This window comes from Meleagris gallopavo, chromosome 1 (genome assembly GCF_905368555.1).
Source record: "Meleagris gallopavo chromosome 1, MGAL_WU_HG_1.1, whole genome shotgun sequence".
Lineage (NCBI taxonomy): Eukaryota > Metazoa > Chordata > Aves > Galliformes > Phasianidae > Meleagris > Meleagris gallopavo.
In genome coordinates, this window is record NC_139404.1 from 163,754,973 (window position 1) to 163,771,032 (window position 16,060).

The following is a 16,060-nucleotide window of genomic DNA, read 5'->3' on the forward strand; positions in this document are numbered from 1 at the left end:
GGTTTCAGAAGGTGTTTGCCTTAATCAATTTATGGAGAGGGAATGAAAGGGATGCACTCAATATTCCAAGCAGCAATGCCTTTTTAATAACAAAAATAATAAAAATAAATCTTTAGCAGTGCCTATCATTTGCTAGAAAGTTAAAGCAACCTGGTCCGTATCTTCATTATTACGCCCATCCTTTTCCAAAGCACCTTGTTTCATTGGCTCACTTTGGACGTTTGAGGCCTTATACCTTAAAAAATAAAATTTTTCAAGTGTAACTTGTGAAGGATACTGATCAAATACACTTCCCCTGTAAGTATGCTGCCAAAGATTACACCTGCTTTCTGCAATATCACCAGTTAAAACATGATCAAAGATACCTTCTGAAAGTGAAATTAAGTTATGTGATGATACCTACAGTATTTTTTTTAAATTGAGTGGTTATTCTAGAATAGCTTCTCAAATTTTGCCCAGGTATTTTTTCAGTATGTTAATGTACATATACAAAACAGTAAAGCTGAAGTTAAGTTGCTATTTTTATATGCAGGTCTCTACAATCCAAGAACTTGTTACTGGTTACGAAGCCTCTTTGAGAACGTGTGACCTTTTTGGTCCATGTGGTAAGTTTCTATGTATTGATTCTTGTCTTAATTATGATGTAATTACTGTTTATGGCAGTTAGGAAGAATTGTTGTAACGCTGAAACCTTTTTTTTGCAAGAGAAGGATGTAATAAATGAATGTTTAGTAAATGAAAGCATTATAGGAAATACTTGCTGAATTTGCTACAATTTGGTTTTTTGTATGTTTTTCAAGTGCCGTGTTCAGTCTTAATTGGTTAATGAAACCTTTTCTGTTTTGTTCCAGAAAATGGAGAGAGAGAGCCCCCAACGACGCTGCTCTGGGTTCGGTATTTCCTGGCACAGCACTTTGACAAACTTGGCCAGTGTTCTTTGGCCTTGGATTACATTAATGCTGCAATTGCAAGCACTCCAACATTAATAGAACTATTCTACTTAAAAGCAAAAATTTACAAGGTAAAAAGTGAATTTGGACATGTGGAGTATATAGCTTTTAAATAAAAAAAAAAACAACAACAAAGCCCCATGAAACTGGTGTGAATGTGTGGATAGCACTGTGAGTACTGACTTTTGTGTACGTTTCTTCTTGTGCACTCTGCAGTCAGTCAGAAAATGAAAACCCCTCTACTCTGTTTAGATTTGCTAAAGTGAGTCACAGCTTAAAGCAAATTGTTGGTGTTCTTAAAAAATATTTATAAATGTGTGAGAGTGAGGAGGACAAGCAGAGGAATATTGTCTCTATTACTTCTGAAAGAGAAATACAAGTAATCATAGATTTAAGGAGTTGGTCAATATAAAGTTTATCTTGAAATTTAGTTACTTAATTTCTCCATAACTACTTTCTTCCAACAGCATGTAGGTAACCTGAAGGAAGCTGCCAAATGGATGGATGAAGCACAATCTTTAGATACTGCTGACAGATTTATCAATTCTAAATGTGCTAAATACATGCTGCGAGCAAATATGGTGAAGGATGCAGAAGAGATGTGTTCTAAATTCACTAGGGTAAGTTTCCTGTTATAATGAAGGGAAGTTTTGTTTGCCTCTAGCAATTCTTGTTTAACTTTGCTAATGTAAGTCTTAATTTTTGACTAAAATCAGGAAGTTATCTTTTTTCAAGTGTCCATTTTTAAAATAATGCATGTCATAGCTTGCACTTAGTGATAAATAACTGTGAAGAGCTAGTAAATTTTGGGAAAAAGGTTATTCAGAGGTACTTATCCAGAAGTACTTCTGTAGTGACATACTTCTGAAGTACCTCCAATGAATACCTTGTTTGCAAAATCTGCCATTTGCCAATAATATAATTTAAGCTAACTGCACAGGAATGTGCAAGCTACTACATTCATTATGACTTAATTATATTACATAGATGTAATTTGGATTTGAACATTTCATTCATTAAAACTAGTGCTACAGACTACAATTTTATAAGGCAGTTCCATTTATAAAAAGCAGGGCAAACAGTTTAAATATGGTAATAGTTTTTATATTTATATAAAATTTAGGTTCATCAAGCCTGGGTTTCCATATTATTTGTATAACTGGCTATGAAAGACAGCTACTTGGTGGGGTTTCTTAAAACATGTATGGAAGTTAGGATCTTTAATTCTTCTTAAGTGTGAGAAAACTTGAATGTGAATCCAAGCTTCCTCGGTATTTCTGGGAGCCATTTGAAACTTGACTGCTAAAGCTCAGTAGGATTGAATACACTCTGCAAGTTTGGCAACACTAAGCTGAGTGATGCATTTGATATAAGGGATGAGATCCAAGCTTGATAAGTGGGTCCACATGAACCTAATGAGGTTCAACAAGGCCAAGAGCAAGGTGTTGCACGTGAGTCGCAGTAATCTCAGGTATGTGTACAGACTGAGAGAACTGCTTCCCTGCAGGGGTGCTCTCAAGGACTTGGGAGTTCTGGTGGATGAGAAACTTGATGTGAGCAAACATTGTGCACTTGCAGCCCAAAAAGCCAACTGTATTCTAGACTGCATCAAAAGAAGGGTGGCCAGCAGGATGGTGGGGGTGGTTGTCTCCCTCCAATTTGTTCTTGTGAGGATCCCCCTGGAGCACTGCATTCAGGCCTGGGGTCCCCAGCACAAGAAAGATATGGAGATGTTGGAGCAGGTCCCCAGAGGAGAGCCACAAATATGATTGAGAGGATTGGAGCACCTCTCCTTTGAAGACAGGCTCAAGGAGTTGGACTTGTTTAGCACAGAGAAGGATAGGCTCAGGGAAGAACTCGTTGCAGCCTCCTAGAATTTAAAGGGAGCTTATGAACAGGGAGGAGACTGACTTCTTACATGGTCTGATACCAGTAGGACAATGGGGAATAGTTCTAAAATTTAAAAAAGGGAGATTTAGATTAAATGTTATATTAGGATGACATTTTCCACTGAGAATGTGATGAGGAACTGAGATGAATTGCCTAGAGAAGTTGTGGATGCCCCGTCCTTGGATGCATTCAAAACTAGGTTGGATGAGGCCCTGGGTAGCTAGATCTAATGGGATGCCATCGTGTCCACAGGAAGAGGATTAAAACTAGATCTCACAGGACCCTTCCAACCCAAGCCATTCTGGTATTCTGTGAAGTCACTGTGTATGCTGGTGTGAAGGCAAGGGCAAGAAGTCCATAGATACCAGTAGTAAAATAGGATAGATCTGTTCCTAAATATTTAAATATTATTAATTGAATGGGATTTTCTTTGTGTTGTCATAAAATGTTCTGATTTCGGTAACTGGTGTTCTTGATATTTGGATTGTGCTTCCAGTTTGTTCTCAGTCTTGAATATTAAATATATAAAGAATACTTCCCATGAAAAAGCATGAAGTGTGAATCCAAATAGATTTTGTCAGGCTAACAAACAAGTTCTAAAATAATAAAATTATTCATGTTATGTGATAAAGCAGTAAGTGTATAGGTGTTTTTTTGTAAGACTGTATACGTAATATGTAAGCATGAGTTAATTTTAATCATGTGTTGAGACACTAATCTGCTTCAGACAATTATTTTTTAAACTCATTTGAATTTATCCCTCTGTAACTTAGGAAGCATGAAGGCATCACTAGTAGAGCTCTCAGCTATGGAGATGTTATATCCATTTTACACGGTATTGCAAGTCGTTTCCTACTGACATGCTGTAACTAGTCCTTTTGAAAAAGGATGGTAAACTACTATGGCAAAAAGTGATAATAACACTTATTTCAGGAAGGGACTTCTGCTATGGAAAACCTAAATGAGATGCAGTGTATGTGGTTCCAGACTGAATGTGCTGCAGCTTATCAAAGGCTAGGGAAATATGGTGAAGCCTTGAAAAAATGTCACGAAGTAGAAAGGGTAAGTAGGTAAAAACACTTTATTTTTTTCCTGTTAATAAGGATATTCGCAGCTGTATACGGCACAATTTTCTTTGCACACAAGTTTTCTAAAAATTTCTAAAACAGGTTAATTTTTGGTGATGTATTGTAATAGCTAAGGATGACATCAGTTATCTATTATGTGCAAAACTACTGTGAAATAGTGAAAAGGATTCAATATAAAATGTTATGTCTCTTACCTACTACTTTTACACTAACTTCATTCTGTCTTTCTGCTAATTGTTTTTTAATAAGAGCAATCGTATTTCAGTTGGCTTTTAAAGAGTGCCTAAGCCTTTGAACATTATCATTATAGTTTTTGCAAACAAAATGAGATTTTCCTGGGTTTATTCTTCCTACTGACAGATTCTCTTGGATGGTCAGTATTATAAGAATAGTTCTATGCTTGTTAAATAATGCCTGTAGTATCAGTTATAATTTTATCTCCATTTATTTAAAAAATAGAGTAAGCCAGGGAAATGCCTTAGACTTGGTTTCCTTTTTTTCCCCTCCTTGAAGCATTTTTTTGAGATAACGGATGATCAATTTGACTTCCACACATACTGCATGAGAAAGATGACTCTTCGTGCCTATGTAGACCTTTTGAGATTAGAAGATGTGCTCAGGAAACATGCCTTCTACTTCAAAGCTGCTCGATCAGCAATTGAAATCTACTTGAAGCTTCATGATAATCCTCTTACCAATGAAAGCAAAGAACAAGAAGTGAATTCAGGTATCTAGACTATAATGGAGGCTCATATGTGTATGAAAAGTAAAAGCTGTATAAGCTATGTAAGTTATGTGCTATAGAATCAGTGAGTTGTAACATAAATGCCTTGTTCCATTTCTGTTGCTTATTATTTGATCAGTAACTGGAAAGAAATCATAGATAACATAGTACAGCTTTTTTTTTTCCCCTCTACTCTCCCCACATCATATTGTAAAACCAGCGTGTGAATGAACCTAGCTGCAGCTAGAGTATTTGAGAGAGGAGTAGTATTTCAGAACCTTAAGAGGAAAATCAAATTGAATTCAGCCATTTATCCATTTAAAGAGAAGATAAGTGTCAATAACTGGTGAATTCTGAAACATAATGGATAGATATGGTGGGAAAGCAGTCTGACTTGCTGTAAGAATTATATTTTAATGTATTTAATCTTTATAGATTTTCTAGTATTGCATTATAATAACACTGGTTAGCACTGCATTACATTTACCATTTTTCATGTAATTTTGGGGCCAAAAAATACATGGACAAGTGTGGATTAGCACAAGTAATACACTTGTGAATTCATTTGAAACTAGTGTTTAAAGAGAATGCAGATTATCTTTGGAAATCAGTTGTGCCTGGCATGAATGTTAGAGTATTCAATGACAAGTGATTTATGCAGATTTTTTTATCTTAAGAAAATAGTTGCTTGTTCTTTTGCGGAGTCTTTGTGACTGTCAATTCTGCAGTAGTAGACAAAAGAGATTAAATTAATACTTAGCTTTTTGCAAAGGGAAGAATATTTGACATGGAAATTAAAAAACAAAAAAAAACAAAAAAACAAGAGAAAGAACAATATTGAGTTAAACTCAAAATGCCATTTTATGTTGCCTTTTATTGAGTCTTAGCTTTTATTGAGGTGAATGAGTTCTTTCCCTGTTTATTTATATGTATGAAGCACACACAAAAAGAGTCACATTTCACAGCACCGTTCAACTTGCATCATTTTTCTCTCTGACTTTAATTTTGATTCTGTATATAACATAGCAGTATATAATAAAAATTAAAGGGAGGGAGACTGTTAAGTCATGTAGTTTATATGCGTGTTGAAATTTAGTAGGCTTATCCACTGGGGAAGAATAAATGGGTAAAACATTTTTCTCCTTGCTCCACCATCTTAATGGTGGCTGGCCCCAGAATGGGCCCAGTAGATGTGATGCCACTGCCACAAAAAAACATGCAAGTCCCTCAGTAGCTTGTTCTTCTGTTCCTTGCCACATTATTTGTGCAAATCCTGTTATCTGTGAAATATGACAGAAGACCAAGTGGAAATTAGTGTAATTCCAGCTGAAGTGGGAATGGGGAAGAGTGAAGGCTTCTCACTTCTGTATGAGCCTATAGAAAATCATGTTCTTTGTCTATTCTTCATTTATAAATCTGAACCCATCAAACAGCATGAAGTCTCCTATAATGGCAGTATTTAACACATACCAGAAATTTTACCTTCAAACTATACCAGTTGCTTGCATCCATTTAGCTATAATGATGACATGTAGAAAATGAAGGTTATTATCAAGGCTATATATGGATCAGACACATTAATGAAAGATAACAGGCTTGTTTTAAGTTGAAGTGTAAATCAGTCAGGATGCTTTAGACAGAAAGTTGGAAAGAAGCTGAGCCACAGTAAACACATGAGCTCAGTATCACCTTTCAAAGTCATTATTCATTTTCTATAACAAAATCTGTCACATGGATTTAACAACTTCCTGTAGTTAATCTTTCAAGTAGCTGAGGCTTTTTTTAACAGTTTTCATAGAGTAAATAAACAAGATCAAGTGTTGTGCTGTAACCCAGTAGTAAAGTTGGATGCTGCAGTGATATGATACTCTGGCAAGTAAAAGTATATTGAAATGGATGGAAGAGCATAGTGGCGTTCCTGAGGGCTGTTTGAGACAAACATCTTAATGAAATAATTACTATGTTTGTTACTTAATCTATAGAAAATCTCTCAGCCAAAGAACTGAAGAAGATGCTTAGCAAGCAAAGAAGAGCACAGAAAAAAGCAAAACTTGAAGAGGAAAGAAAGCATGCAGAAAGAGAGAGACAGCAAAAGAATCAAAAGAAAAAGCGAGATGAAGAGGAAGAGGAAACTAGTGGACCTAGGGAAGAACTAGTTCCTGAAAAACTGGAAAGGGTTAGCATGGTCTTTGTTACCTTTGGCTCATTATCTTAACACACCTATAATATAGATTGATTGTCAAGTTTTTCTAAAATAGTCCATCAATTTATGTAAAATCATTTCTGCGTGCAAAGATATCTTTTATTTACAGTTTACTTATACTGAAGGATGGTAATTTTTTTCTGATAAATTGAAATTCTGTGTTCATATTATTGCTTTAAATCTTGGTTCTTCCAAAAGTAAGCCATCTTCCATAAGATTCTGAACAAAAAGTTGATTCTTGCCCAAAATACTGTTAGTTTTCATACAGGAAAAGAAAAAAGTTAACAGAAATGATTGTAGTCCACAGAATATGAAAACAAAGCCAGTCTTTCCTTAAGCATGAAGAATTTCCTTTTATCAGAGTAACTTCAGAAGGTTAAACTTTTTGTCTGAGGTGGTCATATTTTCTTTTTAACTGCTAACTTAGACCATAACCTATTGCACTACATGAGTGGTGCCAGTTAGCTCTGCTGTTGCCTTTGTCAATATGAAGTCGTGAGTACACACTTTGAAATCTCAGCTTTCTGAATTTTGTTTGAATAGTGCTTGAACACTTCACCTTTGGCCTCCGATTGTTTAAATGCTCTGAATAACAAACTATTATTGGTAGATTGTGTCAGACATTTATTTGTATTCTTTACTTTCATTGTGTGTTTGCTAACAGGCAGAAAATCCATTAGAAGAAGCCATTAAATTCCTTATTCCACTTAAGAATCTTATTGGAGATAACATAGACACCCATTTATTAGCATTTGAAATATACTTTAGAAAAGGTAAAGTATCACTTACTTTTATTTTTGCTCTACAAATTTTTAATTTTCCACTGTGACCCGTGTTATCTGACATCATAGAATCCTTAGAGTTGGAAGGGATCTCTGAGTGCTGTCTAGTCCAATTCCCCTGTTGACTGTTGTCTAAAATGTCCTGAAACAGATAATTCCTTAACTGACTGAAGCAGGGACCTATGTGATATCCAGAAATCGTGGGGCATATACAATACAAAATGCTAAGAGGAAAATAAGTTTTAGCATACCCCAATGAATGCTATAGAAATATATCCGTAGTGTAATCTTTAGGGGAACACAAAACCAAACAGAAGCATTATCTATGTAGTTTTGTCAGTTTGATCTATAGGAATTTCTGTATAATTAAGAAGTTTAAGTGCAAAAAGTAAATCTCTTTTTGATTTCTCTGTAGACTTTGATATTTCTAATGTTTTTACTAGATTTACTAAATAAAACATTAGCTAGTACAAAGAACTAGAAGAAGTTGCATATTTTTAATCTCAATGTGCTTTTGTTTTTTTTCCCTTCCCACAGGAAAGTTTCTGTTAATGTTACAGTCTGTCAAAAGAGCTTTTGCTATCAACAGTAATAATCCGTGGCTTCATGAGTGCTTGATTAAATTCTCTAAAGCTGGTATGTGTATAGGAAGTACGTACATATGTATGTATAAGGATATAGGAGGTAATGTGAATGAATACATAAATACATGTTTTCGTCACGTGTAAACATACTCTTGAAACACAAACTGAAGTCGAGACAAAAATGAATGGTTTGTTTTTCTAGGCAATACCTAAGAAAGCACAGGTTGTGCTATGCAGGGTACAATCAAAGGAATTTTACGTGCTCCTTCCTGCATTAATCCAGCAGGTGGACCCAGTAAGTCACTGGCTAGATTTCACAGAGAAGTAGGTGTTCCAGAGACCCTTGAAATTCCTAGAAGTTTTAAGAAAGCAAGTGTCAAATATGGGAGAGAGATTCTGACTGAAGCGAAGTAAGTGCTGTGAGCTTCGTGTGTTAGGTAGCAGAAAATACACGTAGCAGAGAGCTTGTATGAATAATTCATATATAAATGCATCTGTAATGCTTTTATAGAACTAAAATGAAATTGTGTAAATGCATGTTCTTTTTTTTACGTGCAACTAGTTTGAGTTTTAGAAGCCTGTTAATAAATAATGTTAAAAAAAAAAAAGTTACAAAGAATAGAAACTGAACAAACACCATAGAGTTTATAAATTTCTTAAATTGTAGAATCATAGAATGGCCTGGGTTGAAAAGGACCACAGTGATCATCTCGTTTCAACCCCCCTGCTATGTGCAGGGTCGCCAACCATCAGACCAGGCTGCCCAGAGCCACATCCAGCCTGGCCTTGAATGCCTCCAGGGATGGGGCATCCACAACGTCCTTGGGCAACCTGTTCCAGTGCGTCACCACCCTCAGAGTGAAAAACTTCCTCCTAATATCTAAACTAAACCTCCTCTGTCTTAGTTTAGAACCATTCCCCCTTGTCCTATCACTATCCACCCTTGTAAACAGTCTTTCCTCCTCCTGTTTATACACTCCCTTCAAATATTGGAAGGCCACAATGGGATCTCCCCAGAAGAAGCACTAACAAACCAAGTGTTTCCTTTGGTCATATATATCAGCTTATCAGACTAAATGTGAAGTCTTAAATTTTTTAGGATGATAAACTATACATAAGACAGTGTAAAGATGAACTGGTTGAATATTTCTTGCTGACTTCATTCACAGGTGATTGAAAATCACTCTGACTAGTAGCATATGTTTTCATCAGAATGTGTATTTGTTTGCAACAAACATTTTTCAAAATGTAATCAATCTGACAGATTTGTTTTCTGTATACTGAAGTGCTTGCAGACTTGCAGTACTGTTGATCTGAAATTTGTTTCTGGGCACAGATTTGTGAAGTAGAAAAAAAAAAAAGTTTTGCAGTGATATTTCTACAGTTGTCTAAAAGTATTTTTTTTTTTTTTTCCCCATCTCTCCCTCTTACCCTGCCCCTTTCCAGTATCTGACCACAGTAACCTCCCAGAAATTGTGAGCAAGGTCCTAACTCAAGAAATGCAGAAAATCTTTGTCAATAAAAATTTGGAAAGTTTTAATGAGGAGTTTCTCAAACACAATGCTACCTCCATTCAGCACCAACTTTCAGGTTTGTTTAACTTTCCAATGCTTTTGCAAATGTGTTGATTTCACTGTTTCATGTCACCAATCAATTTCTTCATTATACATCAATTGGAAAGAGCCAGAAACTTACCTGTTCATCTTTTTTCTCTGCCTGCTTGTACCACTTAAAGTAAACAAAGCAAAACTGCTAGAGTTAAGAAAACTTGATTTTTTTTTTTTTTTTCTTCAATTTCCAGTACTAATCTCACTTAGTTTGCCAAAGTTATCCAAGCTCTGTCAGGGTTCACTGGAGAAAGTTAGTTCCAGAGAACTGATTGCTTTGCTTAGAGGAATAGTTCAGGGTAAGTCATCCCAAACTTAGAAGATCTCTATTTCAGAACAGCATCTTGAGAGAAATACTAGCACCCTTTTCCCTTTGAGCAGGTTGACGATTTGGGAAGTCAAGTACAGGTATCTCAGCAGATGTTTGCTCCTGATTCTTTCAGATGTGGTGTTCTACTCTTTTCATCTTGTTAGGCATCTTACTGGATGTTTTCCAGGTTCTACTTTCTCTTTGCATGTTATTATGGAAATATGTTTATTTTGTCCTAGTAATTCTACGGGATTCAATGTGTGTCTGTATATGCAGCATTGCATTTAGTAATGCTATTATCTTAATGTTGTGCTTTCATTTTTTTTTTTGTGATAAGGTGCAAAAATGATGTATTTTCTGGACAAATCAAGGCAAGAAAAAGCAATTGCTGTGGCTACTAGATTGGATAAAAACATGAGAGACAAAAATGTGAAGGTAAAAAATACAGTATTGAGAGACAAGTGTATAAACTAATGCATACTTAACTTGTATGATAATATATATGTTTTATATGTCATGATAAATTAATCTTCAGAAGAGTGAGGTTTTTGAACTTTGAAAGAAGTAGTTATGTCTAAATACCAACACAATACCTGTGTTTGTTCAGATTAGTAAAATTTAAAGGCACATTTCTTTAGTATTAAAATGACTGTAAATCACATTTATCAACTGTTCCTCTTCTTTCTGTAGACATTAACCAAGGTTTTTGAGGCACTGCTTGACGGCAGTTTTGGAAGTTGCCACACTCAATGTGAAGAATATCAAGCAGCGTGTCATAAACTGTTTCCTTTTACATCTGCCTTTATGCCTGCCACGAACGAAGATGAGAGCAGCATTGCATCTGTGAATCATACAGCCATTAACCACGACTTACTGTCTAATGAAATATGAAGTAGCATATGCAAGCCCATGTGTGTGCCTACATACCTACACACACATGCAAAACTCTGACTGTCATTACATGCTGGCTGGATACGGATCAGGGTTACTTTTCCAGGTTGCATTTTAATATCTTTAACAGGTCTAAAATGAAATATTTGGCTAGCTTAATGAAATGGAGTATACTATTAGTTATTTTTTTTTTCCTCCCAACAAAAACTGCCAATAGTTATGTAAACATGATCTTTAATCAGCATTTTTCATGTTTATACTTGTACAGTTTTAAGTCTTTTAATAATCCATCGGCCCTCCCTCACAAAAAAATGATGGATGTTAGACTGCTTTCACCAGTGTCATTGCATACACATATGAATGTGATCATATCTAGTTAAGAAATTATCTTTTGAGCATCTTTAGCAGATTAAGACGGAAGTGCTGCTTGGATTACCCTCTTCATCTTCTACTGTTGTTCTTGGGATTTTTTTTACTTTTTTTTTTTTAATCTTTGCTCAGTTTGGTTTCTTTTGAAGCACAGTGAATGTTGGCAGTTTGCATGTTTTTGTAAGGTGTGTGTCTTATGGAACCGGTCTTGATGGATATGAAGATTAGGTTTGTATAAAAACTAAGGGTTTTTGAAAACTGTATTCTATCTACCTTGTGTTCCATAACTATTATTTCTTAAGTTTATGATCTGTTTAACATTTTCTGTTTGAGTATTCTCAAGCAACTCCCTGAAAATGCAATGAATTTAATACTGTTGTCTGGTTTGTTTTTTTTGTTGTTGTTGTTCCATCTTACCCTTCTTTCTCTCACTTCTGATTTCTCCCCATCTGTTCACTTACTGACAGTTAAAAAAAGCTGCTCCAATATTGGGTAAATGCATAAGGTACAGTAATGGGGGATACAGTTCCCCTCCACATCCTAAAAATTCACTGCTAAGTTTACTGTATTACCTCCATTAAAAGTCTTAGTTGTGAATTTATGGCCAATATATCAACGCTTCTCATGCCTAAATACTATTGCTGTAGGTGCTGCAAAGCAAGCAGTATGTGAGGAGTGTGTTTTATATTTAAAAACCGTTCAAGGGAGCACGAAGAGGATGACTACAAATCACAATGAACCTTTTTCTTTATTCTGGTGCATTAACTATTAAATACACGACATGAAAATGGAAGTTTGAATCTAATATACCTATTTAAAGCGTAATGCTGGACAAAATGGCTACATATGACAGCTTTACATTCTATAAAGAACTGCTATCAAAATATAACTATACTGTGGCTTGTACAGAAAATCCATTTTCTGGAAACTGTAATGGAATCATTCAGTCAGTTTTGTTTTTATTCCACTGCAGTGTAAATAATTTCAGTAATATTAACTAGCCCCTCTAAGGCAAATATGAATTCACGAAGAGGGGATTTTATTAAGACAAATAAACTGTTCTAATTAAAATTTTCTTTTGTGTGTCATCTATTTAGATTCAAAATTGTTGAATGGAAAACTCACTGTAAAATATTGCCAACATATGTTATGCTGTAATAAATTATTTTGTACACACTTGTCTTTGCTTTGGAATTCTTGTGTATTTATGGACATCAAACATCAGCCCATTACGCATTTGTTAATTTGTTTTCTTTTCGGTTGCATATTCACTGGTTTAACCCAAACTCTCTAAGTAGTTGAAAAGTAACGACAATGTTTATCATATTGATACATAATTCATATATAGTAATATCCTACCCTTAGAAATGCAGCAGGACATTTTTATGTTATGTATTCCCCATGCCATTTGCTGTTGAACGGCTTGCTCAAAGGTGTCTCAGGCAGGGAATGGTAACTGAGCATTATGGAGTTGTTTTGGCTCAGTTGACCCCTGGCACTGCCTGTCAGCCTGCATACAGTGGAGATGTTGGTACAGTCTTTTGTGTCTTAGTGCGATGACACGGTGCTAGAAATGTAATTCAGATCTTCAAAAGAAAGCTGCAGCAGTATGGGTGGAAAGGTAAGGCTGCTATTCCAGTCCTCCAGCATCTGTTAAGCTTGCATTTTTTCAGATCAAACTCAAACAAAAATACTTGGCTTATCTTTTTAGCAGTTTATTTTATGAGAATAGTCTTGGCTTTTGGACTTCTAGAATTGCAGGACCTGTTCTGGGAATCCTGAAAATAGGGATTGATTCTTCTATCACCCAATGTGTGGTTATTTTTCCTGTGGAAGTACTGGAGGCATAAGCTGCTGAGTTTTGGGGTTGTCTTTACAGGTATAAATCGTTGCAAACAAAGTGCAAGGTAGCATGGCATGAATAACAAAAGTAGGGAAGAACAGCAAATGATAAGCAAATACATTTTTCTTTAAAATACCATGAAATGATTGTCCTCAGTAGATCTGAATTTAGAAAAGGCATCAAGCTGACCAGGCCTGATAAGTCTTCCAAGAGGAAGAATACTATGCCATAGTATATAAATGCTAACAGTGTATGTATGTCTGATCAGTATTTCACATTTCAACATACTGAGCTCTTGTAGCAAATGTGATAATGTCAGGAGGTAGTTTATCTTTTCTTATCAGCCTGCTGGCGTTGAAATAATTGCTTGAATGCATCAAGAATCTGTGGACAACCCAGATCCAGTCAGTTTGTGGAAGTAACCTCCAAGTTGAACAGCCTTAGATCTCCTTCATCCCAGAGGACTCTCCCTGTTGTCTGATCTCAGATCTGAGTCTGATTATCTGTTCTGAAAGGAGGCAAGCCAGAAAGAATAGGTAAGAGCTGAGACTCAGGGTGTTTCCTATTTTCGCCACCACCTATTCCTCTGAAAATACTCAATTTTTTAATTATTATTATTTTTTAAAGGCTTTGACTAATCAAATAAATAGTACTGTTTTGCTCTGGCAGATTGACGTTTCTATATAGGCAAGATTTGATAGATTAACAAGAAACGTTTTTAATCATATCAATACCATTATATCTAGCACTAAAAACTATGCATACTAGTAATAGTATATGCAAACACTTTAAGATCTTGAGATGCATTCTTACATCCTTCAAATCCAATCTGTGTTCCAGGTGGGCAAGATGTGATGACTGCTTTAGCAGCCTGGAACTATCTGGAGATGGGATTTTCTGTCTGGACAGAATGAGAACATGCAAATGCAGTGGAAGCAGGGCAGGACTTGTGGTAATTTGTGATAAACGAGAATGTCTGTGTGATAAATGAAAATGAATGCACATGGTAGCTAGAACCCTAGCGTTCCTTTCAACCTGAAGCCATGCTACTTGGCATTTATCGTTTCACCATCATGATTTTAAGTATTGTTGGCATTGCTTTTTCCTGTCTATACGCAGGTTTCTACGCAAAGCTGTCAGCTCGTACCGTTTCCACTAGAGGGAAGTCTTGCATCTAGAATGTTTTTATAGTAATGAAAACCTGCAGCCATCTGTTTGTTTTCAGGTGTTTTCTGATATTGTAGCACAAACACAGGGAAATGTTTCACGTCTTTATTTCCTTCAGGCAGCAGAGAGAGGTCGTTTGCTTAAATGACTGAATCAGACTCGCATTCACGTAGCCCAGGCATCCATAGGCCTTGACTTGGAGTTTTGAAGCTGGGAGCCTGGCCAAATGTGCCAATTGATGGAGAACAGAGGGCACTGTGGAGGATATCTGAGCCCCCATTCCGTCCGAATAACCTTCTGGGAGACCTCACTTCATATTCAGAAAGCATTGGGCAGCCTAGTTCCTGCCTTAACCCCTGGGCCTTGGAAGAGAGGCAGAACAGCCTTGAGGATTAGCATTCACTCCATCATGGACTAAATATATTGCCTGTTCACTGCTCACACTTTTTTTTTTTTTTTTTTCTTAAACATACTTCAAGTCTAGACAAAGCTTTTGAGAGCATGCTGGTAGGGTTCAGGAGAAGGTTCAGGTTTTGAGAGGTTCACAGAGGTATTTCAAGTATGCAGAGTAGGAAACGTGGTGTTTCCAGGATGGTTTGTGTATGATAAGTGGTCCAACCTAAAGCAACCAGGAGGTGATGCTCAGAGCAGCAGCTGCCTGCCTGTTCTCTGCACAAAGTGCTCAGCATGAGGCAGACCTGGCTCACCGGTATGCCTTAAAACCTACCCATGAACAGCAAACTAACTGCGTGAGTCCTGGCTCTGTGTATTGCATGTAGGAGATATCAAAGGAGTCTGTTGTCACTGGAGATGTCTAATCAAGTTTTACCTAATCCACACATGACTATATTTCATACAAGCACAAAGTGCCTCATCATAGAGTCTTAGGATGGCTTGGGTTGGAAGAGACCTCAGAGATCATTTAGTTAGTCAGCTTGGGCAGTGCATCTGCACATGAACTGGCTTGGACTGTAGGCAGTATACTTCTAACCCTTATTATTTTGATACCAAGATGTGTAAGGCTGAAATCCTGTTTGCTTGTGATATGCAGGCTCCTCTGTAACGTACTGCTTTGAAAGATGCACAACCACACGATACCTTCAGCCTCTGAGGATTTCTTCATTTCTAAAAGCTGAGCAGCAGGTTGTCTTCTCCCTACGGCGTCACTCCTCCAGCCTCTCCCCCTGCTATAGGCTTTGGCACTTGCTGTTCACTTCTGTGAGTGGGATCAAATCAACAGCTTGTCAGGGACCTAACCCAGCAAACGTGGGTTGGTTGACTGTCGGTAACTGGCAGATAGAGCAGGCAGTGATGTCTGATCAAATATTTGAGGAGATGCCCACGCATAGGTGAATCAGGATGTGAATGCTTTGTTTACAGCATTCCATTCAGGGAAGGTAAAAATTCCTCTCCCTTGCCTCCAAACATAGAAAGCATGTTTTTTGGGAGGAAGCCGTGCTCCTGCTAGGATTATTGAGGCAGAGTACTGGCTGTGGCCATGCATGTTTCTTCCTAATGGAAAGTTCACAGCTCTCCCATCTCTGAGGGGTGAAAGGTACTGGGGAAATGGCAGCAACAAATAAGTGATTGAAGGAAAGCTACCTCTGTGTACATCTATTTTCAGCCAACTTCTCCTCAGCGTTGTCCATCTT

General features: G+C 36.7%; 1 protein-coding gene across 4 annotated transcripts in view; it reads left to right on the forward strand.

Annotated features, from left to right (window-relative positions):
* NAA16 (N-alpha-acetyltransferase 16, NatA auxiliary subunit) overlaps positions 1–12,574 on the forward strand; it is a 63,238-nt gene extending 50,664 nt beyond the window's left edge. For 3 of the 4 annotated variants that reach the window (XM_085215792.1, XM_085215795.1, XM_085215796.1), the window contains 11 exons: positions 533–605; positions 852–1,021; positions 1,418–1,570; positions 3,774–3,902; positions 4,442–4,655; positions 6,635–6,828; positions 7,520–7,628; positions 8,175–8,288; positions 9,668–9,811; positions 10,476–10,573; positions 10,829–12,574. In XM_085215792.1, the coding sequence (XP_085071918.1) occupies positions 533–605; positions 852–1,021; positions 1,418–1,570; positions 3,774–3,902; positions 4,442–4,655; positions 6,635–6,828; positions 7,520–7,628; positions 8,175–8,288; positions 9,668–9,811; positions 10,476–10,573; positions 10,829–11,029 (1,599 nt within the window). In that variant the 3' untranslated portion in view covers positions 11,030–12,574. The remainder of the gene's footprint in view (positions 1–532; positions 606–851; positions 1,022–1,417; positions 1,571–3,773; positions 3,903–4,441; positions 4,656–6,634; positions 6,829–7,519; positions 7,629–8,174; positions 8,289–9,667; positions 9,812–10,475; positions 10,574–10,828) is intronic. The other variant, XM_085215794.1, reaches the window with a different exon arrangement.
* Positions 12,575–16,060: the final 3,486 nt, after the last annotated feature.